This window comes from Ursus americanus, chromosome 27, assembly GCF_024610735.1.
Source record: "Ursus americanus isolate L20-20 chromosome 27, mUrsAme1.1.p, whole genome shotgun sequence".
Taxonomy (NCBI): Eukaryota; Metazoa; Chordata; class Mammalia; order Carnivora; family Ursidae; genus Ursus; species Ursus americanus.
Window position 1 is genome coordinate 10,205,951 of NC_142153.1, and position 25,503 is coordinate 10,231,453.

General features: G+C 38.3%; 1 protein-coding gene across 1 annotated transcript in view; it reads right to left on the bottom strand.

Annotated features, from left to right (window-relative positions):
• ADAM9 (ADAM metallopeptidase domain 9) overlaps nucleotides 1-25,503 on the bottom strand; it is a 137,001-nt gene that overhangs the window by 53,497 nt on the left and 58,001 nt on the right. The window contains exons 12-13 of the mRNA XM_045779375.2: nucleotides 17,202-17,373; nucleotides 9,814-9,906 (exon numbers count right to left, since the gene is read on the bottom strand). Of these exons, the coding sequence (XP_045635331.2) occupies nucleotides 9,814-9,906; nucleotides 17,202-17,373 (265 nt within the window). The remainder of the gene's footprint in view (nucleotides 1-9,813; nucleotides 9,907-17,201; nucleotides 17,374-25,503) is intronic.

Here is a 25,503-nt window from a genome sequence, read left to right on the forward strand (position 1 = left end):
TATAAAATGTGTGTCAAAATTTTTAACATCCATACTCTGTCCCAACAATTCCACTTATAAACAAAATTAGAAGCAATCTAAACGGCCATCATTAGTTGACTCAATAAAAAAATTATGGTACAGCCATATAAAGCTGTACTAACTACATAACCATGAAGAACTATATGAATAGATAAAGTCTATGGTATCTAATTGAAAAAAGCAGGTAGTAATAATAAGTCTACCTGTGTTCACACACTTATACGCATACATATACACGTGCATTCACATTTGTATAGGAAAGAGTACATAAAGTTAACAAATTATCAACGATGGCTACCTGAGAGGGTAAAATGACAGAGCATCTTTCACTGTGTACTTTCTATACTTTGGTATTGTTAAATTATTTATTAAAAACACAGATTACTTTTTTTTTTAAGTAGACTCCATGCCCAGCCTGGAGCCCAACACAGGGCTTGAACTCATGACCCTAAGATCAAGACCTGAGCTGAGATCAGGAATCAGACATGGAACTGACTGAGTCACCCAGGTGCCCCAGATAACTCTTAAAACCAGAAAAAGAAAATGTTTCTCCTTAGAAAGAAAGTCTCACAAGAACACTTGTTGTAAAAGTATGTAATTCAAAATTGCAAACAAGTGGCATAAGATTTTTCATAAAATCATGTAAGAAAAATAGTGTTCTCTCAGAGATCAGAGAACACAAATTTTAATATACGCATGTTTTTCCTTTTTCTACTTTTTTTCCAAATAGGGAGGAATTCTTTACTGTAGAGAGCAAAATGGAGTCTCTCACGTCAAGAAGGGGCTGATGTCAAGCAATGACACGAGCAGTTAAGGTAGTGCAGCTAGGAGATATCGCCAGGACCCACGTCAGGCAACACCCCAGAACTGAGAACACGCAGAACCAGGAGAGGTCTGCAGAGACCGAAAACTGATCAAATCCCTTTAAAAAGGGAAGGATTTTGGCAGCAAACTGTCAGACTCTCTTCATCTGACCACTTAGAAAAGGCAACCGCTGCCGAACGCTTTGCCCGATTGATCCCAGTGATCTCCAAACAGAACCGAGAGCTGTCAGCTCTTGAACATCAGAAGCAGCAAGTGCCAAGAGCTGACCCACCAGACCCACCAGACCCAGGCCTTATCTCAACCACACGCCCACAGACCAACTCTGAGTTTGGTTTCTTCACTTCCTGCACCCTTCTGTTACCTTGTGTGTTGTGTGGTTTGTCTTCTCTCCTGTTCTGCGTGCTGTGTAAGAAGCCAAGTTTAATCACATGGGGAACTGTCACTGAGTTTGGAATCCTGAACCTGCTTTATAACTGTGATTTAACTTTGCTTTAGGACTTAATAAAGCTGACATTGTGGAAAGACACAACTTGTGTAGTCGGCAGGATTCCATGTCATTGACTTATCATGTGTTAGAAAATTTAGAAAATCAGAAAAGACTCCTAAACTCTTGCTTGAACTGACTATAGCCAAACTAAAAATAATAAATTGGGGAATGACTTTATGTGAATATAGACTTTCCAGGCATCCCATTGAGAGTGAAGTCCTAAGGTATCAGCACAGGCAGGTGAAAACGAGACCAGCTCTATAAGCAGTCAGTAGCAGATGCTCGTCCAGGGCTTACTCCTTTGCATGCCAGGTACAACTAGCCAAAGCTGAGACTAAGGGAGATTGCCTCAGAAAGGCACTTGGAGGGCTAAGAAAAATTAAGCCATTTGGAGACGTTGCAAAGATACATGCTACTATTGGCCAAATTAATCTGTAACTTAGAAGAAAGACGTGAACAAAAATTGTAGAAAAATCTGTATAAATACCCTAGGTATAAGTGGGAAATAGAGCTCTACATAGTTAAGAAATTGCACACAGCAGCTGCCAGTTTACAAAAAAAGGAAGAAAGATGTGTGCACTAGGTAAATGCCTAAAAAGGGTGGTGCAAAGAGCCAAGAGGCCTGACACCATACTTTGTGTAGAAGACCCATGGTACCCCACAGAATTAGAAGTTAGAATGAAGCTCACAACCAGGACCCTGGGAGATATAATCATGGGATATGAAGGATCCTAAAAATGTAAAGCCCTTAATGTCCCGGGCACCCATTGCAGAAGGTTCCCATCTTACCAATGAAAACCATCTCGCAGTTAGACCAGGACAGACAAAGGGGCAAAGAGCTAGCTAATAAAGTAATAAGGAAGGCCAAATCAATGAATAACTTAAATTTAAAGAACGATAAACCCATGGGACCCCAGGACCTCCATCCTGAGGACCCACGAGACTATGATAACCCCTTGGTTATCATGGGGGGGAGGGGGATTATCACAGCAGACCTATAATTACCAGGAAGAAAGTATTAGATCACGGTAATGGACAAGGAAAACCTGCGCAAGTAGCAGAGGGCAGAGAATACACTCGTGCTGAACTTCAAAAGATTAGAACAGATTTTTGTCAAAAACATGTGTCGGATATAGACTGGTTCTTCATGTATGGAATAATGGGGCAAACACAACAGCATTATCAGGCACAGAGATGCATCAGGTATCTTCTTCAGTTGAAAACCCCTCTTTAAACAGAGGAAATGAAGGTGAAATAAGCCACCAAAATTCTATCCCTCTGGAATTGGATTGCTTTGGCATGGAGAAAGATAAGGTCTTATCTAGATCCCACTAAATTTGGAGATAAATGAAATCGGACTGACTTAGAGCAAGCTCAAGTACATTGCCAGAAGCTGGCGATTCTGGCAATGATATATGACACTCAGGGAAGATTCACCACACCCTTTGAGGTGCCTGCCACTAATGAGATTAAAAGAGCATCGCTGGGGGCGCCTGGGTGGCACAGCGGTTAAGCGTCTGCCTTCAGCTCAGGGCGTGATCCCAGCGTTATCGGATCGAGCCCCACATCAGGCTCCTCTGCTATGAGCCTGCTTCTTCCGCTCCCACTCCCCTGCTTGGGTTCCCTCTCTCGCTGGCTGTCTCTATGTCTGTCAAATAAATAAATAAAATCTTTAAAAAATAAAAAAAATAAAAAAAATAAAATAAAAGAGTATCGCTGTTAGGAGCCCCGGAAAACTTAAAGATTTCATTTATGAATGCACTGGCAGGATGCCATACCATGCAAGATGTAATAAATACATTCAGATTATCAGCTGAATTATCAGACACACATAAGATAGCATGTATAGCTCAAGAAACACAACAATCACATGATGAGGACATATCTCGGCCCTCAAGGACACCACGTGCACTGCTCACACAAATGAATATACATGCAATCATCCACTGAGAGAGGAGACCACACCAGAAGGTTTACATTTAATACCACCATGCAGGTATCTGGAAACAAAACAAACCAACCATTTGACAGATAAAGGACACAAAATTATCACAATTATCAAAAAAGAAGGAATAGAGAATATAATCAAGGATATTCAGAAAGAAATCAAAGAAAATATCAACAAGAAGTCACATGGAACAGAAATCAGTATAGGAAGAGAGAGCAGAGAAATGAGGAAAATAATAGAAATGGATAAGAAAAATTGAGACAGAAGAGAAAAAAGAAACATTTTATTCAAACCATTAAGAGAGGAGCAAGAATACTGGCAGCAAAGGGAACAAGGAAGATTTACTAAAACTTCCTTTACAAAAAACTAGAGGACCCCAGGATGGATTGACAGGCCACCAAATCCAGGGATAATAGGCCAAGTATGCAATTAGCATTAAAAATAGGAACGGAAATAATAACAGACACATTTTTAGTAGATACAGGATCCCAAATATCATTATTAAGGAGAGAAAGACCTAATAAAGGAAAAACTATAAACATTGAAGGATTAGGAGGAAAAATAATCCAGGGAATATCCACAGAAACAGAAGTGTTAATGTATGAAGACATACTTTTGTGAGTGCACTGCAGCTAGAAAATATTATAGGAATGGATTTAATTCCAAAATTATATGAGGAATGGATGCCATTAAAAAGAAATAAAATAAGATTATACGCTTAGCACAAGGAAAGATAAATCCCAAGACCCCATAGGGAATAATTCACTAAACAATACCCATTAAAAGGGGGACATAAGGAAATAACAGAAAAGATAACAGAATTATTAAAAGAGGGTATAATTATCCATGAATGTCATCCAGTTTTAATAGTGCCATATGGCCAATGTTAAAACACTAGTGGACAATAAAGGCTAACAATAGATTATAGAAATCTAAATAAATTATCACCAAAATCAATGGGAGCATTACCTGACACAGAAGTAATTAATAAGATAACTAGTTATAATGGAAAATATTATGTGACTATAGATACGTCAGCCATGTTTTTTTCAATACTGATTACAGAAGAAAGCCAGGAATATATCACATTCTCATGGGAAGGCAAACAATACCAATTTGTAAGGCTGCCCCAAGGATATTTAAACAGCCCAGTAATAGCATATACTATACTGTCCACTCATATACATCTATCGTACAAATCTCTACTAATATCCTATACTGATGACATAATAACAACAACAAAAAAAAGATAAGGAGCAACTGAGACAAGAAAAGGAAAAGTTAATACAGCATTTAAGGGAACAGGGATGGACTATTAATGATGAAAAAACATCAGGCCCAGGCACTCACTGCAAATTTTTAGGAATTCAATGGTCTTCTGAAGGAAGGAAGGTACCAGATAAGGTAATAGATAAAATACAAGCAAGAGGACTGTCTAAAGATAAAACAGAGGCACAGGGACTTACAGGCTTATTTGGGTATTGGAGACAGCATCTACCACACTTAAATGTAAGCTTAAAACCTATTTACAAAATAACTAGAAAGGCACAGGATTTTGAATGGACACAACAACAACAACAGGCTTTAGATACATTAAGGGATTTTATTAAGACATTTCAAACAATACACTACCCAGCAGCAGGAGAACCATTAAGAACAGAAATATTGATGAGTGGAGAATACGGTGCATGGTCCCTGTGGACAAAGAAGGAACACAAACCTAATTTTCTACCAGCAGGATTTTGGACTACAAAGTTCCCATATTCAGAACATAAATATTCAATATTTGAGAAACATATATGATTGTTATATGTAGCTTTAAAAAATAGAGAACCCCTAACGGGAAATCAAAAAGTAACAGTGCCAAGTCATATACCTTTGTTCCATTGGATAAAAACTGACAGGTAACCAAATTGATTCGAAATCGCTAACTTGGAAATGGTATATCCAAGGGACAACCAGGACTCCACACCGAGGAGATATATAAGACGGAAACAGACTTGCCAGAATTTATTCCGAGGGAGGGCAAATCCATACTCGAAGCTTAGGGAAATGGGGCCCATCCCAGTATAGACCCATCCAGTCTATCGAATGCCTGGTTTACAGACGGATCAGCCTCTGTAGTCTCTGGAAGAACAGAATGGACAGCCGCAGCACTGAGACCCCGGAACAATCTGATCCTCAGGGAGAAAGGTAAGACTCAGCCTGCACGACATGCAGAATTAATTGCAGTAGTACTGGCTGTAAGGAAATCATTAGAGGAGAATCAAAGCACTATATATACTTTTACTGACTCATGGGCAGTAGCCCTGTGGTCAGGAAAACAGAAAAGAAATTATTTTAAAATAAATGGCAAAGACTCATGGTCAAGAGAATGTTGGGAAGAATCATATAGAGCGTCAGAGAAAATTAAAACATATGTTATACATGTGTCAGCACATCAAAAAGACAACATAGAGGTATCAAAATATAACAATGAGGTTGATGCACTGACAAGAGACATTAAGGCAACAGAAACAAAGGATTAAAATTAAAATTAAAAAGAGATAAGGAAAAGATAGAGACACACACTGCCACCAATAATATCAAAAAGAGAGAGGCACGGAAAATGGGAGGTACCTAAAGTAACACCAATTGAAATTTAAAAAGACAGGAAACCAGTATCACATAGTTATGGAAGTAACAGAAATACTAATAACTCCACATACAGTTATGGAAATACATAGACAGAAAGCACATATAGGAACACATGCCTTATATAAATGGTTCGCTCAAAGAAATCTGAAAGTTACTTGGCAGGAAATAAAAACAGTTGCAAGGATGCATCACATGTAAACAGATGATAGATAAATAGAGGTACACTGCATCAAGAGACACATACATACGAGCCTACCGCCTTTAATATTACAATACAAACAGACTTTATAGGACCTTTAAATCACAGCTATCAACAGATATATGCCACTTCCACAGCAGACATATATACAGGATTGGCGATAGCTCTGGCTGCCTCTAACCCTTCAGCTCGTGCAACAGTAAGAGCTCTGGAGTCACAGACAGCTCACTTTGGAGCACCAGTTACAGTAGAAAGTGATCAGGGAACTCACTTTACAGCCACCTCAGTTAAAAAGCTCTGTGGGACTTAAAATGGAATTAACATCTAGCCTATAATCCTATAGCTGCTAGATATACGGAGAGATTTAATGGATTATGAAAAAGAGAATTAGGATTGGTAGAGAAACAAGGGAGTTTTTAACAAGCCCTGGATATAGCTTGCTTTTTGCGAAATCAAAGAGACAGGTTACAAAAAGATGGTCCTTGTAAGATGTTAAACACCCCTGCCCCAAATACAGAAAAAAGGGAGGTAACAATAGACACACTTTGACTTCCAAAGCAGCAGCAAAACTGAGGGCCAATTCCATCTCATTACAGGACATTGTTGCTCACAGGCACAGAAACATTTATTGGACTACAAGGGCTAAAGGACAGTTGCAACTTAAAAAAATCCAAGACCTTTCTCCTAGGGACATACCTTAGGAATAATTGAAGAAAAATCACATACTAGAAGGGCTGTCTATTATAGATTAGAAAAAAACCTGATATATATTTTTATGTCCCTGCTTACTTTGTCATTATAAGACAAGTCTAATACATGCACACTTACATTATCAGTCAGGACACAAAAAAGCAGCGTTGATCTGGTTTCTTGCCAATGACACTGCTGGGCAAAATATTACTTATATTTATCAATGTTCTCCTGATTCTTTGTCTTACTGAACTAACCAGATACTTCACCTATTGCCACAACAGAAACTGCCACATTGGTAACAGGACCCAACCACTGGGTAGAAAATCAGCTAATTACACCATCTGCTTAATTAAGACAGCACTAAAAGAATAAGGTTTTTTACATTAGGGGAGAGAGAGAAATGCAACAATCACCAAACTCAACCATACCAGACCTCCCAGAATCTCCTGACAATGATCTAGATTTGGTACTTATAATCTGGGAGGACAATCCAGGTATGCAACAATACTTTTCATTAATCTAACCATCAGATGCACAATGGGTAGAACATACATGGTCAGTACAGCACCCTTTCTATGAGAATAGAACTGATTCATCTACACCAACTCACATAGCTAACAACCATCTATGCATTACCTGATCTACCACCCACTGACCAAGTTAGACTTAGAAAACCTTTACAGTTCCTTGTAGGACTGGGCATCATCTCTAACTTAATCATCTCTGGAATTCAGGAAGCAGAAATCCAAACTACTAAGCAAGAATTATTTGCATTTAAAAAACATGTGAACCCCTTAAATAATGCAGTAGAAAACTCAGATTCCACAATTTCCTCAGCATTTAAAGAATTACACTCTGTTGTCTCAACTATGCATGATTATCATGCATACCAACTGGAATTTAATTATAATATCGACCATGAGGTTCAAGCCCTGCAACAAAATTTACTTAATCTGAGAAATTTTTATTGGAATGAATAATTTAAAAATAGTTGCTACAGAATCAATAACCTTCTTGAGAGAGCATGGAGTGATATTAGAAACATTACAGTAACAGGAAAAAATGTATTCGACTAGACTGAATCTCTTCTACAATTAAACACCTCCAGACCATCAGGTTGTGACAATACAGGGCAATGTAAACATTTCATTTCATTTCATAGTAGGAGGTTAAAGCCTACCAGCATAGGACACACATGCTGTGCATAATACATGGTAATGCTGCACTCTGGCTACACCTACGCCCCTGTGGATGGATGGATATTTATTACCCAAAGAAATGGTATTTCAATGATCTCATAACATGTACTATACCTGGCATGAATTGGAAATCAATGCTAATCTTTTTCCTTTAACAAGAACATCCACTGAAAAGTTATTTTTGAACGTGGGACACTTCAGTTGGATAATCTGTGCTAATGATTATTCAGAGGTTAAATTCTTTCATCATACTAAAAGGAAGGCTACTAATATCACCATAAACAATGAATGTATTAAAATACTGTATGCTATTAATGTAACATGTAATAATGTTACCAAAATGGGTACCTACATCTCAGAATATTCATACAAAGATCTTACATCTTACCATACTAAAATAACAGTAATACCTTGGGTTAAAACTGACAAAATCAATAAACCTTTGGATGAAAACATGGAAGGACTCAAAGCAGACCAAAACACCTTAACCAATAAGCTAACCCACTTTTAAAATGCTACGCAGGCCATTCACGCAGCCTCAGCCGTCATTAATACTAACTTAACATCATTAAACAAAGACACAGAAAACTTATAAATGTTCCTTTCTAGAACTGTTAGCAAAACCCTTCAAACACATGATTTGTTTTGGCTCATGGTCTGACTATAACCCTTTAAAATACCTCAAGATGGGACAGAATTATCTCTCTACACGTTTGGGAATCCATTAAGGAAATTGTTCTAATTAATTTTAGTTATCATTTTTGTTATATATCTTATTAAATATGCTATTAGAAGGTTCTGCACTCCTAAACTTAGAAGAAAAACCACAGAAAGTCTATGATTAACCATACCCTCGCCGTTCTTTTCTGGATACACCAAGAGCCTATGTTGAAGATTCCGTATGTATTTTTTGGATTTTTATATTCTTTTTGTTTGACTTTATTCAATTACTGAGTTGGAGTTTTTATTTGTGTTTGCTTGATTCATTTTAATGTAACTATCTTGTTTGGATGTGATGTGCTCTTTATCTTACATGGTTTGAATTTTATTGATTTTGTTTGACTCCTATTGAAAACTTGATTAAATAACCTAAATGTGCCTTTTGCTATGTTACCAAACTACTATGGCCATCCTGCTTTAAGGCATATTTGATTCCTGCATGGCCCTCACAGAATTCGCCATGAGGAATCACAGGATGGAATGCAGTCCCTTATGTCAAGCAGGGGCCTGTGTCAAGCAACGACGCGAGCAGTTAAGGTAGTGCAGCTAGGAGATACCGCCAGGACCCACGTCAGCCGACACCCCAGAACTGAGAACACGCAGAACCAGGAGAGGTCTGCAGAGACCCAAAACTGATGAAATCCCTTTAAAATGGAAAGATTTTGGCAGCAAACTGTCAGACTCTTCACACCTAAAGGCAACTGCTGCCGAAGGCTCTGCCCTGTTCATTTCCAAACAGAACCGAGAACCTTCACCACTTGAAGATCAGAAGCCTAAATGCCAAGAGCTGACGCTGAACAGATGGACCGGACCGAGGCCTTATCTCAACCACACGCCCACAGACTGCATGTTTAGTGTTCACTTCCTGCACCCTTCTGTTATCTTGCATGTAGTTTGTCTTCTCTCCCGCTCTGGGTGCTGTGTAAGAAGCCAACTTTAATCACATGGTGAATTGTCATTGAATTTGGAATCCTGAACCTGCTTTATAACTGTGATTTAACTTTGCTTTAGGACTGAATAAAGCTGACATTGTGGAAAGACACGACGCGAGTGCGCGCCTTCATAGCGTGCTCGTGACACTTACCCAACAGTCTTTACAACAGTCACCGTAGGCGCATTCAGCAGATGATTTAAGTTTACAAGTACTTCCTTCACAACAAGGGTCCGATTCACACTCCTGAGAAAAGAAAATAACTGTCAATACAGAAAGGAGTCACTGTCATCAATTTGCATTAATCAAAGTCTTATCTTAGATCTAAAATCTTCCTTCTAACTGGGCTATAGCAGTTACTCTCCGGAAAATCACTTACTATCCTTCTAAGTTACCAGTGACTCTTCAGCTACAACCATTTAAACTTCAACATCTTTCAAAGGGCTGAAATCATACAGAGAATGTGTCTTTGCTGGAACTGCCAGAACAAGATATCACAGACTGGTGGCTTCAACAACAGAAATTTATTATCTCATAGTTCCATAGGCTAGAGGTCCAAACTCGAAGTTCCAGTCAATTCAGTTTTTGACGAGGACTTTCTTCCTAGCTTGCGGACAGCTGCCTTCTCGCTGTGTGCTCACACGGCCGCTCTTCAGTGCAGATGGCCTGACAGAGAGAGAGCGAGCAAGCTCTCCGGGATCTCTTCTCTTAAGAACACTAACCCTGTCAGATCAGGACCCCATCCTTCCGGCCGCATTCACCATAATTCCTTACCTAGAGGCCCCATCTACAGATGCAGCTACCCTGGGGGCTAGGGCTTCAACATATGAATTTGGGACAGGAGGACACATTCAGTCTTAACAGTTTCTTTAATCATCATGGAGAATTAAGCATCCATCAATGCCTTTCTCTTCATGCTCAAGGTCTGACTTCCCTAATGGGTTCGTCTTCACTTTATGTGGACATTATTTTTATCTTGCCTGGCTTCTCTCACCCACTTTGAGCCTCCATGGCTCCCTATCATATGCCCCCCCTCCAAGTCCCACAACCTCCCACCCACAGAGACACCTCCTCTATGTTCCAGCTAACATGTTCAGGTCTGAATTGTTTGAAAGAGGAGGGGGAAAGACTAAGAGAGGGGACAGAAGGAGGAGGAGAAGAGACAGGGACAAGGAAATAAGCTTTCTTTCATTTCTGAAGAATATTTGTCCTACTGTGGAATTCTAGGTCGACAGTTCCTTCCACTGAGAACTGTAAATATGCTGTTCTATTGTCTTCTGGCCCTTGGCGTTTTTGGGGGGAGGTAGGGATCGGCTGTCATTCATATCTTTGTTCCCCTGTTTTTTATTGGCTTCTTTCATTATTTTCTCTTTATCTCAGCACTTTGATTACAATATACCTAAGTGAATTTTCTTTGTAATGACTCTTTTTTTTTTTTTTTATTTGACAGAGAGAGAGACAGCCAGCGAGAGAGGGAACACAAGCAGGGGGAGTGGGAGAGGAAGAAGCAGGCTCCCAGCAGAGGAGCCTGATGTGGGGCTCGATCCCAGAACGCCAGGATCACGCCCTGAGCCGAAGGCAGACGCTTAACTGCTGCGCCACCCAGGCGCCCCCTTTGTAATGACTCTTGCATGGGTTCACTTGGTGTTTTGAAATTGTAAGTCAATGTTTTTCCCTAAATTGGGGGGGGGGGGTTCAGCAGTTATTTATTTTTTCTCTCATTCTCAGTCTCCTGAGATTTCACTAAGTTACATCAGACTATTTGATATCTCCTACATGTCCCTGATGCATTTCATTTTTCTTTTATCTTTTCTATTTGTTTTTTAGATTGGATTATTTCTTTTGATCAGCTTCCTGTTCATAGAGTCTTTTCTGCCATATGAGTCTGCTATTAATTCTATCCAGTGAAACTTTCATTTATTGGATTTTTTAGTTCTATAATTTCTATTTGGTTATTTATTGTAATTTGCATTTCGCTCTAAAATTTTTTCTCTCTTTAATCATGAAGACCATATTTTTCTTTAATTCTTTGATGATAAACAGTGGAATACAATTCATAGCAGCTTTATGTCTAATAGCAGAATGTTAGAAAAAACCCAAATGTCCTTTAATGGGTGAATGATTAAGCAAACTCTGCATGGTTAAACAATGGTTAAACAAACTCCAGGCAGGACCTCTGGGCTGGTAGAAATATCAGCATAAAAATTATTCCAAGTTCTCTGCAGTAAAATCCATCCAGTGGAATAATACTCATAAAAAGGACTGAAATATTAATACACACAATAACTTTGATTGACCTCAAAGGCATTACATTTGGTGAAAAAAGTCAGTCTCAAAAGACTGTACATTTTATTACTCCATTTATGTAACATTATTGAAACCACAACACTATAGATGGAGAACAGATTAGAGGTAGCCAGGGGAAGGGATCAGGGCTGGAGTTGGAGTGGGTATGAATACTGTGTTAATGGAGGTGGTGTTTACATAAACCAATAAATGGGATAAAATTACACACACACATGCATACACAAACGTGGTTAAAAATGGTGAAAACTGAATAAAGTCTGTGATCTAGTTAATGCATCAACGTCAGTGTCCTGGTTTTTATATTGCGTGACAGCTACATAAAATGTCACTTTTGGGGGAAACTGGGTGAAAATACATAGGGGCTCTTTGCACTGTTTTTGCAACTTCCCATCAGTTTATAATCATTTCATAATAAAAATTTAAAAATAAATGAACTCTAGGGGTGCCTAGTTGGTGTCTGCCTTCAGCTCAGGTCATGATCCCAGGGTCCTGGATCAAGCCCCACATGGGGCTCTCTGCTCAGCAGGGAGTCTGCCTCTCCTTCTCCCTCTCCCTCTGCCTCTGCCTGACCCCCTGCTTTTGTGCTCTCTCTCTCTCTGTGTCTGCACCAAAAAACAAAAATATCTTAAAAATAAATAAATAAATGAATTCCAATTTAAACCTTGTACCATACAAAAGAATTAAGTCAAATGGATCATAGTCCTAAATGTAAACCCTAAAATTAGAAGGCTTCTAAGAGAAAACCTTTGCAACTTAAGATTAGACAAAGATTCCTGAGATTTAACACCAAAAAAGCATAGCCCATAAAAGCATAAATCGATAAAATAGGCTTCCATCAAAATGTAAAGCTTCTAGTCTCCAAAACACACTGTTAAGGTAATTAAAGACAAGCTAGAGACTGAGAGAAAATATCTGCAAATCACGTATCTGATAAAGGACTTACATCCAGAATGTATGAAGTACTCTCAAAACTCAAGAACACTACCCAATTTTCAAAATGGGGAAAAGAGGTGAACAGACACATCATCAAAAAAGATATACAAATGGCAAATAAGCACATGAAAACGTGCTCAACATCACTAGTCACTAAGGAAATGCAAATTAAAACCTCAATGAGGTACCACTTCACACTTAAGAGAATGGCTAAACTGAACAGATTGACTATATGAAGTGTTGCCAAGGATGTGAAAGAACTAGAACTCTCATATGCTGACAGTGGGGATGTAAAATGGTACAAACACTTTGGAAAACAGTTTGAAAATGTCTTGAAAAGTTATACACCTAACATATGACCCAGTCATTCCACTCCTAGGCATTTACCCAAGAGAAATGAAAACATAAGTCCATATGAAGACTTGTATGCAAGTCTTCCCATACAGCAGCTTTATGTGTTAATAGCCAAAAACTGGAAAGAACCCAATATACATGAACAGATGAAAAGATAAACCAACCGTACCATATCCATACTACTCAATGATAAACAGCAATAAAAAGGAATGAAGTACTGACACAGTAGCAACATGGATGAATCTCAAAATAATTGTGTAGAGGGAATGAAGCTAGACAAAAAAGAGTCATTCCACTTACACGAAATTCTAGAAAATGCACACCAATGTATAATGACAGAAAGGAGATCAGTGACTGCCTGAGGATGGGAGAACAAAAAGGGATGGAAAGAAGGGATTACCAAGAGTCACAAAGAACTTTTTGGGATAATGACGTGTTTAATTATCTTGATCGTGATGATGTTTTCACACAAGTAGACATGTGTCAAAAAATGTATCAACTTGTATGCTTTAAATATATGCAGTTTATTGTTGACCAAGTGTTCACACTTGCACATTTCTTACTCTTTGCTCTGTTCTAACAGAGTTTATTAGTTTTTTAGTAAAGCTTCTCTTCTTCCTACAGGTCCTTGAGTTCTGCTTGTCCCTACAGAAAAAGCACAGTGTGCCACCCCTTCCCTCCTATCAGCTTTTCGTGGAAATCGGCTGACCAGAGCAGAACACTCGTATCAGACCTCACTGGTCATTTCCCCTTGCTTATCCAGCTTCCTCTTAAAAGAGTCTGCTTATCGGCTTGCCCTTACCTTGACCCTTTAAAAGAAAAAAAAACTTTTCTTATTTGATTTTAAGATGCTTTCAGATTTCTGAGATCAGAAATAAAGCCTTTCACTATCTAAGTCCAAATCTGTTTCTTTAACACTGTATTCAATTATGCTTTAATAAACCTGCTAAGCTGTTTTCAAAAACACTGTGTAAGACATATGACTTCATGAAAGATTAAAGCATGAGGAAATAGACTATATACACAGAAATTTTATGAATAAAAGTACAATTTTAAATGGTTTTATAACAACTGATCATTAGTGGATAAAAGTTAATACCCTAGCTTATCTCACATGGTCCCTCTCAATTAAAGAGCTATATAAAAATTTTCAATTACAAAAGGGCTAAAAGAAATTATAGAGGGGTTATGATGATAGTCTTGAAATAAAAGTACTACAAGCTGAGCCAAAATATAAAATTCAGAGAGTCTTAAGGAAAAAAACTGATAAATTCTCCTTCATTTAAATTTCAAAATTCAATATAATAAAATACATCCTATGAAAAGCTAAATGTCAAGAGTGAATCCTAAGGCAAACCAAGAAACAGACTCTTAACTATGGAAAACAAACTGATGGTCGTGGGGGAGGCGGGGGAGGAGAGGTGAAACAGGGGATGGGGATTAAGGAGTGTGCTTGGCATGCTGAGCAGCAGGAGTTGTACGGAAGTGTTGAATCACTATGTCGTACACCTGGAACTAATATTACACTGTATGCTACCTGGAATTTCAATAAAAACTTTAAAAAATAAATAAATAAATGAACAATAAATAAATAAAGGAAATCAAAAGAGAAGAAAAACTGTAAACTAGAAAAAACTGAATAGAACATAAAATGGAAATGAATTAAAAATTATAATTAAAAAGCACAGACCGGGGGAAGAAAAGAGAGAACCCTAACGGAAACTTTGGATGCTAATGATGTGCCAACGTAGTCATCGACTGTAACAAATGTCCCACTGCGCTGCAGGATGTGGACAGTATGGGAGGTTATGTGTGTGGTGGTATATGGGAACTCTCGGTACTTTCCATTCAATCTTTCTGTGACCCTAAAACTTCCCTAAAGACAAAGGTAACTAATTTTTTAAAAGCTAAATTGTAAGTTACATACAGAGGAGAAATATTAAAACATTTACAAAACAACGGACTTTGCCCACAATACGTGAGCTCCTAAAAATCAATTTAAAAGAATGAATAACCCAACAGAAAAATTGATAAGGGATATAAGATGGTAATTCACAGAAAAAAATATGCACATAGTCTATAAGCATATGAAAAGATTAAAAACTCAAACAATATCTTCTTAAGAAAACATTTATTATTCTTTCCTGGAAAGACTATATACTGTAGGGGGCACCGAATGCCACGATGAACTATTATTGGTAGAAGTGCAAACTGACCCAGCCTTTTTGGAAATTTCATAGCCTCGAATAAAATTTAAAAACACATACTCTTCAATTCAGTAATTCTACCTTTATGTAATTATCTTAGAGAAATACTTGCGTATCTGCCTATATACACATGGGATGTGCACAAGGATGTACTGTTTGCAACAGAAGAAAAAACTAATTACAATAAGTAAATGTCCATTAATGAGAGTATGGTTCAAGAAATCATAGTATATCCTTATATGGGAATACTAATACAAACTTATATGGGAATATGAATCAGCAGATTAAAAGATTATGGCTACCTAAGGTAATGACACCGAAAAATCTCCAAGATGTATTAATAGAAAAGAAAGCAAGCAAAAACAAAAAAAACCTCTGCATACAACATATTATGTCTGATATGCAAAAAAAAAAAAAATCCTAAAACAAACCCAACTATTTACAAAGGTGCATTTTATATATGTGTGTATAAAGGTACAAAGTCTAAAAAGAAACACACTAAATTTATAAGAATGATTACCAATGCAGAAGGGAGTTTAAAAATTTATGGAGGAAATAAAAGTATGAAAGGGGAACTTTGCTTGTACTTACTATTTGAAACTTTTTTACCAAAAAAAATCTGTGGTATTTGAGAGGGAAGTGGTATTCTTTTTTAAGGAATAATTCTGTAGTGTGAAAGTTCAAAATGCAAATATAGACCATTTCAGTAAGTTCGGTAGTGGAGTGAAGAGTTAGGAGAAAGCAAAAGATATATAATATTTAAAGAAGAAAGATCTGAGAATGCCTAGAAAGGAGAAGAGCCTGGTCACCTGAACAGTATTAACGTTAATTTAGAAATTAAACATAACATTGTTAGGGCCTTACTTTCCTCATTTGAAATGAGAATATGAAAAATATCAATCTCTAAACATTTAGCAGAAGTCCCTGACAGTCACCAACAGTGCAATGAAGGCCCGTCACAAGTTCATCATAAAACACCTGCTGTCTTTCTAGAGCATGCAGTCATCTGGCAAAAGCCAGATATGATCAGACACGGAAAAAGAAGTACTTGTGCAAAACATTAAGAATATGGTCAAGCTTAAACACAACTAAACAAATTTCTTCAAAATTTAATGCAAGGCCAAGAAGGAAAGGACTTTTACACAGGCCATTTTGAGAGGAGCATGGCTAAAATACGGAATAACAGTAATGAAGATGGGAATGGGCTTATGGCGCTAAACGTGCGTAACAGGTCTGACAGAGCCAGAGATCAGTAGGCACAACACTGAAGGTGCATAAAGGGAGAATGCTAATCTAAGTAGCAAGAATTTTGCTCCTGAAGGACTCTGGAAAATGGATCAGCTTCAATTTATTATTAAAATGAGTCCAACTGAATAAATATTTCTGCAGTGGTAGTGCCAGAATAGTGAAAGCTTACAAATAAAGAGCCAACTGAAAAACTGATTAGTTCTTTAAAGTAAATAAATGACCTCATAACCGTAACAGAAATGGCAGAAGGTAGCAAAAAACAGAAGAATAAACATGGTGCTTTCCTTGACATCAAAACCGATGACACCATTAGTTATGTTCTGGGAAGGAAGACATGACCAATCCCAGGAATATACCCCCACAAGCAAAATACCAATCCTCATTTGTCACTAAATTTCACTAATGCCTATGCCAGTTGCCCAAAGCAAGCTATTCCATTTTTTCCAAATCCTGAGGTAATTTCCCAAAGCAAAAATCAAAAATTAAACTGACCTTTGGAGTACCACAGTCACACTCTTCCCCGGGATCCACCAATTTATTACCACAGAAAGGAGCACTATATGCTTCATCAGGCTTTGGAATATTAAGAAGGCAGTTTCCTCCTTTATTTAAAGTTAACTTCTCAAAGTCCTCTGCACTGCAACTGCTAAAGTTTCTGGAACCTCTATAATAAACATTAAGAAAAAGAACTTATGTCATAGCGGTTACTCATTTTGAAATTTTAAATCATGTCCTCAACCAACAAGAAGTGAATATTTAAAATGGCAGAAAATAAACTACCAAAAAATAGAGAGGAAAAAAAATAGAAATGAGAATAAATAACAGTACATTATTTCAGTTACTACATAATAATTCACTATTTTGGTTATAATATATTATACCTCCATGAAAATATCTTCCAAACATATCAATTACATTAATATATAAAATAAGAAGACGACCTTAGAAATTATCTAGTCCTATCCAAAATTCAGTTTTCTTTACCTTCTATAATAAAAGTTCCTCAAATATTTGAAACTATATGTTTCCCCAGTCTTTTTTCACTCTACAGGATAACATTCTTATGTTCCCCTCACTATCACATACGGGGAGCCGTGTGAAAATAACGTGAACAGGCATTCCCGTGAGGATGCATGATAGCCACCAAGAAGCAAAATGCACAGTGCAGAACTTCAGCTACAGTTTGAGGTTTAAACCTTATGATAACTCCTGAGAACCATGCTTAATACTCTGAAGGCTAGATGGGCTTCTAGAAATTGTCCACCTTGAGCTATCCATGTGAGATCTATACAAATGCAATTCTGATTTGTTCTACATGTTGCTGGGGTTTTTTTTAGTTACAGGTTTACTCAATAACTAAAATACATTCAGATAGTCCCATTGTTTATTTTCACTTTTGAGGATTATAGCGAAACACACCCACATATACACCAAGGATCTTTGAGAAATCCAAGTCCCGTTAAAATTTTATCAGGGGAATTTGGTGCCCTGAAAGAATCTCTTTCATTGGTTTGAGCAGTGGTGCCAAGAGAAGCAGTGGAAATGAAAACTGTGTTGCACTACAGTTACTGAGGAGGCATCCCTGTCTCTGCTGGCTCTTTTGTACGTCCAAGGAATCTAAGAAACAGATCCTTTCTGTGAGACTTTGTGTTCTGGATATACATATTACACTCTTCTTTGCTAACTGGCCCAAAGTCTCCAGACAAGTAAATCGTCCGGACTCTTGGCTCGTGGAAATGGAAAGCAGTCTGCCTAGACGTTTTGGTACCGTTAACTACTATTTAACAAAAAAAGTCTCTCAATGTGGGGTTTTGAAGGATTTTAACACACTGACCAGCAGACAAAGAAAGGTCAATTGTCTGTAACCAAAAAAAAAAAAAGGCAAAAGCAATATTTTGACTCACACAGAAAGAAAATATCTACCACAAGTCTACTGACAACAACAAAAAGGCTTGTTTTCAGTATTTTTTTCTCACTAATCTCTATTAATGATATTGTGAGGAAGAGTCCTCTCTACAATACATTCATTCAGCCTTTGTTGAACATTATTGTGCACAAGGCACTCTTCTTCTGTGCAAGGGAGAAAATAGTGAACAAAAGCAGACAAAAATCCTCACCCCTATAAATACGGCATTCTAGTGAGTGAGAAAAACTATATACATAGTAAGTGAACTGGAGAGTATACAAAGGTGATAAGACCCATGGGGGAAAAAAGTGAGGTGAAGCAGGTGACCCAGGCAGAGGGAGGAAGCGATAGCAGTCAGGACAGGTACTTCAAACACTGTGACAACCGAATTAGAACTGGATATCTGGGAAAAGAACATCACACCAGGAAGGCATAGCAAGTGCAAAAGCCCTAAGGTAAAAGTCTGCCTGGTATGCGCAGGGAACAACAAGGAAGCCAGTGGGGTTGGACTGCAGTGAGTCAGGGAAGGAATGAGTAATGAGAGATGCAGCTGGCAAAGGTGAGAATAGGCCATTGTAAGACTCTGACTTTTTACTGTGAGGGAAATGAGGAATTTGGGGGGATGATACAATGGAAAGTGGTGAGCAGGAGTAACATGATTTGACTTGCGCTTTAATAGGAACGCCGTGGTTACTATTTTAAGCAGGAAGAACATACAAGGGGTTCTTGCAGAAATCCACTCAAATGATGATGATGTACCAGCATGACAGCAGTGGGAACAGTAAGGAGTGTTTGGATTATTTATACGTTTTAAAGGACCAGCCCTTAAGATGAAGAATGTGAATAAAAAGAGAGACGTCAAGGATGACTCCAACATTTTTTGTGCCAAACTACGAAAAGGAAGGAGTTACCATTAACTGACATGGAGGAGACTGTGGGTAGACCATGTTTTAGGAGAGATAATAGAGGTTTGAGTCTCACAGACATCAGGTGAAAATGTCAGCGTACTAGTACATAGTAATTATCTAATGAACAAAGGAGACTTCCATTTATTATTTTTTTTGGTAGGAGACTTCGATTTAAACAGAGGTTTGTGAATGCTTTTTATTTGCTATTGTTGATCTATATACGGTAAGTATCTTGCCTGCCACGTAGTACATGTACAACGTTTTCTGTAAGAATACATTAATCAGCCAATAGCCACAGAGATTGTGCAGACATATGTTAATTTCTACATCTGAGTCACTAATTCTAATCTACATAAAGTCTACCACTTCTATCAGGGAGCCTGGGTGGCTCAGTCAATTAAGCATCTGCGTTCAGCTCAGGTCATGATCCCAGGGTCCTCGGATCAAGCCCCGTATCAGACTCTCTGCTCAGCAGGGAGCCTGCTTCTCCTTCTCCCTCTGCCTGCTGCTCTGCCTGCTTGTGTGCTTGTGTTCTCTTTCTCTCTGTCAAATAAATAAAGTCTTTTTAAAAAAAAAAATCTACATAAAGTCTACCACTTCTAAATAGGCTATTTTTTTTTTTTAAAGTTTCCTAGTTAGTAGTTGGGACACATTTTCTCATAGATACAATGCCTAAAATGTTTGATCCTAAAGCAACCGATTAAAAAACAAAAAAAATCTGTTTTACCACAATGGAGTTGACTATAGTACTGAAGAGGATTAACAAAATCAGAAGCATTTCTGGTGCTTTTTACCTGATGGAGATAATAACAAACATCGCCACATTGGTCTTCATAAGCCTCTAGGGGCCACAATGAAGATAGTTTTCCCCTAGTCATCCCGGGAAGGCACCTACAGTAATAAGGATGATCTTTCTCCTAATACTTGGCTTGAATAGCAACTAAAGTATTCTTATTCTCTACATATAACCTCTGGGTGCTAGGATATTAATTTAAAGCATCTCCTCATCTCTTTTCTCACACCTAGGTAAGTCTTCCAAAACTGCATCAAAAGCAGATAGATGTGACCAACAGTGATGGAAACAATCTACCAGAATATGACCCCCCCCAAAAAGGGCAACTATCATTTAGAACATTCTTTCTATGAGTAACCTAGAAATAATCAGAACACAGTTCCACCATTACCATCTTGGGCCAAGGAGTAGGAAGTCCTAACAGAGGGCTCTAAATGATGGCAACATTAATTAGATTTTTTTTTAGAGTGCCCTGCAGTGCCTGGTTGGCTTGTCGGTTGAGCGTTTGACTCTTGGTTTCAGGTCAGGTCATCATCTCAGCATCGTCAGATTGAGCCCCGCAGCGGGCTCCTCACTCAACGCTGAGTCTGCCTAAGAGTCTCTCTCCCTATCCTTCTGCCCCTCCCCCTGCTCACTTGCACCCTTGCCTGCTCTAAATTAATTAATTAATTTAAAAAAAAATAGTGTGTCCTGATTATGGAGGTTTTCTGAACTAGCTGGCATTGAGGGGCATGGTTAAGAAAGCCATTTCTCCATAAAGGTACCTCCCAGGAGGAGCATCTCACACTTCCAGGAATCTAAGAGCAGTATGTGAGAAAAATACTACCAGCCCCTAACAAATACCTTAGCAATAACAAAAATCATATTACAAAGTTAGATTATCCACTTTCTAAATAGAACTGGCTCCAAATGACTGAGTTATCGGGGTGGGGGGGGGGGATCAAATGTCTATATATCACCTGCATCTACAAAAAGGCCTGAGTTATAATGAACATTCAATTAGTATTTACTACACAGCATATGAAATAGAAGGTGGGAAATCTATCCTTGAAAAAAGATTTAATACCATCAGAGATAACATAATCCTTCTTTTCAAGTTAGTCTTAACAAAAATTGTTCAGGAGCACCAGGGTGGCTTGGTGGGTTAAGCGGCTGCCTTTCGCTCAGTTCATGATCCCAGGGTCCTGGGATCGAGCCCCCCACGTCAGGCTCCCTGCTCAGCGGAGAGCTTTCTTCTCCCTTTCCCTCTGCCTGCCACTCTGCCTACCTGTGCTCTCTATCTTTCTGTCAAACAAATAAAATCTTTAAAAAAAAATTGTTCAAATACATTGACCCACACACTACCAAAATACAACATGAAAACACAAAATACCAAAAACCACTCCAAAAAAAAAAAAGAAAGAAAGAAAAATTAAAAGAAACTACAAGGGGAGAAAAAAAACAAAAACAAAAACAGGTACAATCCAATAAAGCCTCCAGACACTAGAATTAGCAAACAATAACCAAAAAAATCTTGCTTACTATGGTCAGGGAGAAAAATGACAAGCTCAAAAACTTTAACAGGGAAATAAAATCCACAATAGTAATATAGCATGTATGAAAAAAAACTAGATAGAAATTTGACAAATGAAATACAATGAGCAAAATTAAGAATCCAATGGATAAGTTTAACAACAGACTAAATACACATAAAGATAGGCTTGGTGAATTGGAAGATATAAGAAGAAATTAACCAGAAAGAAACACAAAATGATAGAAAATATATCAGAAAAGGTCGGAGACCAGATGTTGTGAGGTCTTACACACAGTTACCTAGAATCTTAGAAGAGGATAGCAAATATGCAGAAATACTATGCACAGACACAATATGTAAAGAAGCTGTATGTGAAAACATAATGGCTGAGTATTTATCACAATACATGAAAAATATCAAACCTCAAACTTTAAAACTCAAAAAAACAAAAATCCTAAGCAGGTATATCAGTGTGTGTGCAAGCTATTTTTTAACTTTCCACAACTTCAATAAACTTTAAAAAAAAAAAACTTAAAACTTAAAAAAAAATTAAAACTATGAAAATAGCCGAAGTAGATAAATCCACTTCAACAGAATAACATTTTAGTGATAGCTGACATCAATAGCAACATGGAACCCAAAAGAAAATGGAATAATACAAATATGCTGAGAGAAAATAACTGATAATCCAGAATCCTATATTCAACAAAAATGTCCTCAAGAATGAAAGAGAGGAGGGAGGAGTTAAGATGGTGGAGTAGTGGGGGACCCTGACCTTGCCTCCTCCCTCAAACACAGCTAGATCAACGTCTAACTATTCTGATCAACTAGGAATAGGATCTGAGCCTTAAGGAAACAATCTGCACAGCTGGAGAGAATGTGGTAGAGGCGAGGTTCTGAGCCCTGAAGCAGGGAAGAGGAAAGCCGCAGGGCTGCGAAGGAGAGAGAACCCTTTTCACAGAGCAAAGTCAGGGGGAGCGAGAGCGGCAGAGAATGCAGCAGGTAGGGATCACACGGTAAGTGGGGAGATCCCCTGGGTCACACTGGGAGAGACTGCGGTCTTCACCGGAGTACGTACGAAGAGCAAATTTTGCCTCTTCAAGAACAAAAGGCCAGCTGGGAAGCACTCACTAGCTGTGTGAGCAGAGGGCAGATAACCTTATAGCAGCTTTTCCCTGTCTGCCACAATCGATTCAAGCCTCTGTGTAACTGCTTTTCTCAGACAGAATGGAGTAGGGGACTGACTCTCCCACAAATGACAGATGACCTGGTCGTAGCTTTTCACTGTGCGTCACAGTAAGCTCTACCCTCCGTGCGCGCACCGTGCGACTGCTTTTCTGGAACAGGACGGAGCACCGTAAGGTTCTCCTGGCAGGGAGGGCGGTGTGGAATGGGTCCCCACCTTGCCAGGCCCTTTAACGTGGAGTTTTGAGTCCCAGCCACTGGCCAGAGATAAAATACAAGAGATCTGTGACATGAGGCATGCTGACGGTCCAGGAACAGACAGGTTAAGGGCAGCGAACTGAAGAAAACCCAGGACACAGGAGACTGCTTGCTTTCTGTGAAAGCCTCCTGAAGAGCTGTGGCCAGAAGTTCCCCTCCCTGAGAACCAGAGGGCGAGGTGACGCCATATTCTTCCCCCTCCACCACTCCTCCCTCCTCCAAAATGGAGGTTGGAGTCCCCTACACTAAACCCCGCCCCCCTGTGCTTGGCAGAGCATCGTTCCCAGGGCACGTCAGCTTGTGGAACAGCCCAGCAGGCCTCTCAATCAGAACACCAACCCAGACACCCCACATGTACCAAGTATACTGATTAAAGAGTGCTCCAAAACATCAGCTTCTGGTGGAAATAGGAACAGGCTTGTTTCTTTTTTTTTTTTTCCCCTCAGTTTTTAAATTTTTATTTTTCTATTTATTTTTTTATCTTTTATTATATGTCTTTTTTCTTCTTTTTTTTTCTTTTTTTGGGGGGTATCAGGCTTATTAATCTTTATTCATTTGTTGGTTTGTGTGTTTCCTTCTCTTATTTTTCGGATCAGGCTTTTTTTCCCCCCTATTCTTTTCTTCTTTCCTTACTCTTTTAACTTCCTTCTTTCTTATTCTTTGGAATCAGGCTTATAGTTTTTTATTTGTCTCTTTGTTTGCATTTTTGTTCCTTTTCTTTCCTCTTGGGTCAGGCTTTTTTTTCTTCTTCCTTTCTTTTCTTTTCCAGGTTTATCTTAACAAACAAATCGATGCACACCTAGTTAAAGGTCCAAACACTCCCCACTACAAGCAAGCAGGAACTCTGTAGACGACAGACCAGTGGGGAAGAACAGCCAAAACGTAATAGCACAGTACACAGCATACACCAGAAACCTTACTGAAGACTTTTGTTGTTACTGTTGTTGTTGTTGTTGTTATTGCAGTTTTCGTGGGGTTTTTTTTTCTTTTTCTTTCTTCTTTTCTTTTATGGACAAAATGATGAGATACAGAAAGTTACCCCAAAAGAAAGAATGGGAGGTAGTATTCACAGCCAGGGATTTAATCATTACAGATACAAATAAGATGTCTGGACTAGAATTTAAAACAAAGTTTATAAAGATACTACCTGGGCTTGAAAAAACCATAGAAGACACTAGAGAATCCCTTACTATAGAGATAAAAGAGCTAAAATCTAGTCAAAATTAATAATGCTATAACTGAGATGCAGTCCCAAGTGGAGGCCATAAAAATGAGAATGAATGAAACAGAAGAGCAAATCAGTGATACAGAAGTTAAAATTGTGGATAATAATGAAGCTAAAAATAAAAAAGAAAGAACTATTAGATCACAAAGGTAGACTTAGGGAACTCAGCAATTCCAGAAAATGAAATAATATCCATACTATAGGAGTCCCAGAAGAACGCAGAAAAAGGGGCAGAAGGCTTATTTGAACAAATTATAGCTGAGAACTTCCCTAATCTAGGCAAAGAAACCAGGCATTCAAGTCCAAGAGGCACAGAGAACCCCCCACAAAATCAATAAAAATAGGTCAACACCTTGACATATCATACTGAAACTTGCAAATTGCAAAGAAAAGAGAAAATCTTGAAAGCAGCTCGGGAGAAGAGGTCCTTAACCTACAAGAGTAGACACATAAGGCTCACAGCAATCCCATCCACAGAGACCTGGCAGGCCAGAAAGGACTGGAATGATATATTCAATGTACTAAATGGGAAAAACATGCAGCCAAGAATACTTTATCCAGCAAGGTTGTCATTCAGAATAGAAGTAGAGATAAAGAGTTTCCAAGATAAACAAAAACTAAAGGAATTCATAAACACTAACCAGCCCTGCAAGAAATATTGAAGGGGACCCTTTGAGTGGAGAGAGAGATCAAAAGCAACAAAGACTGGAAGGAACAGAGACAGTCTACAGAACAGTGACTTTATAGTCCCATATGGCACGAAATTCATATCTTTCAATAATTAGTCTGAATATAAATGAACTAAATGCTCCAATGCAAAGACACAGGGTATCAGAATAGATTTAAAAAAAAAAAAAAAAAAAAAAAACAAGACCCATCAATAAGCTGCTTACAAGAGACTCATTTTAGATCCAAAGATTGAAAGTGAGGGGGTAGGGAACTATTTATCATTCTAAAGGACAACAAAAATAAACCTGGAATAGCCATATTTATAATTAGACAAACT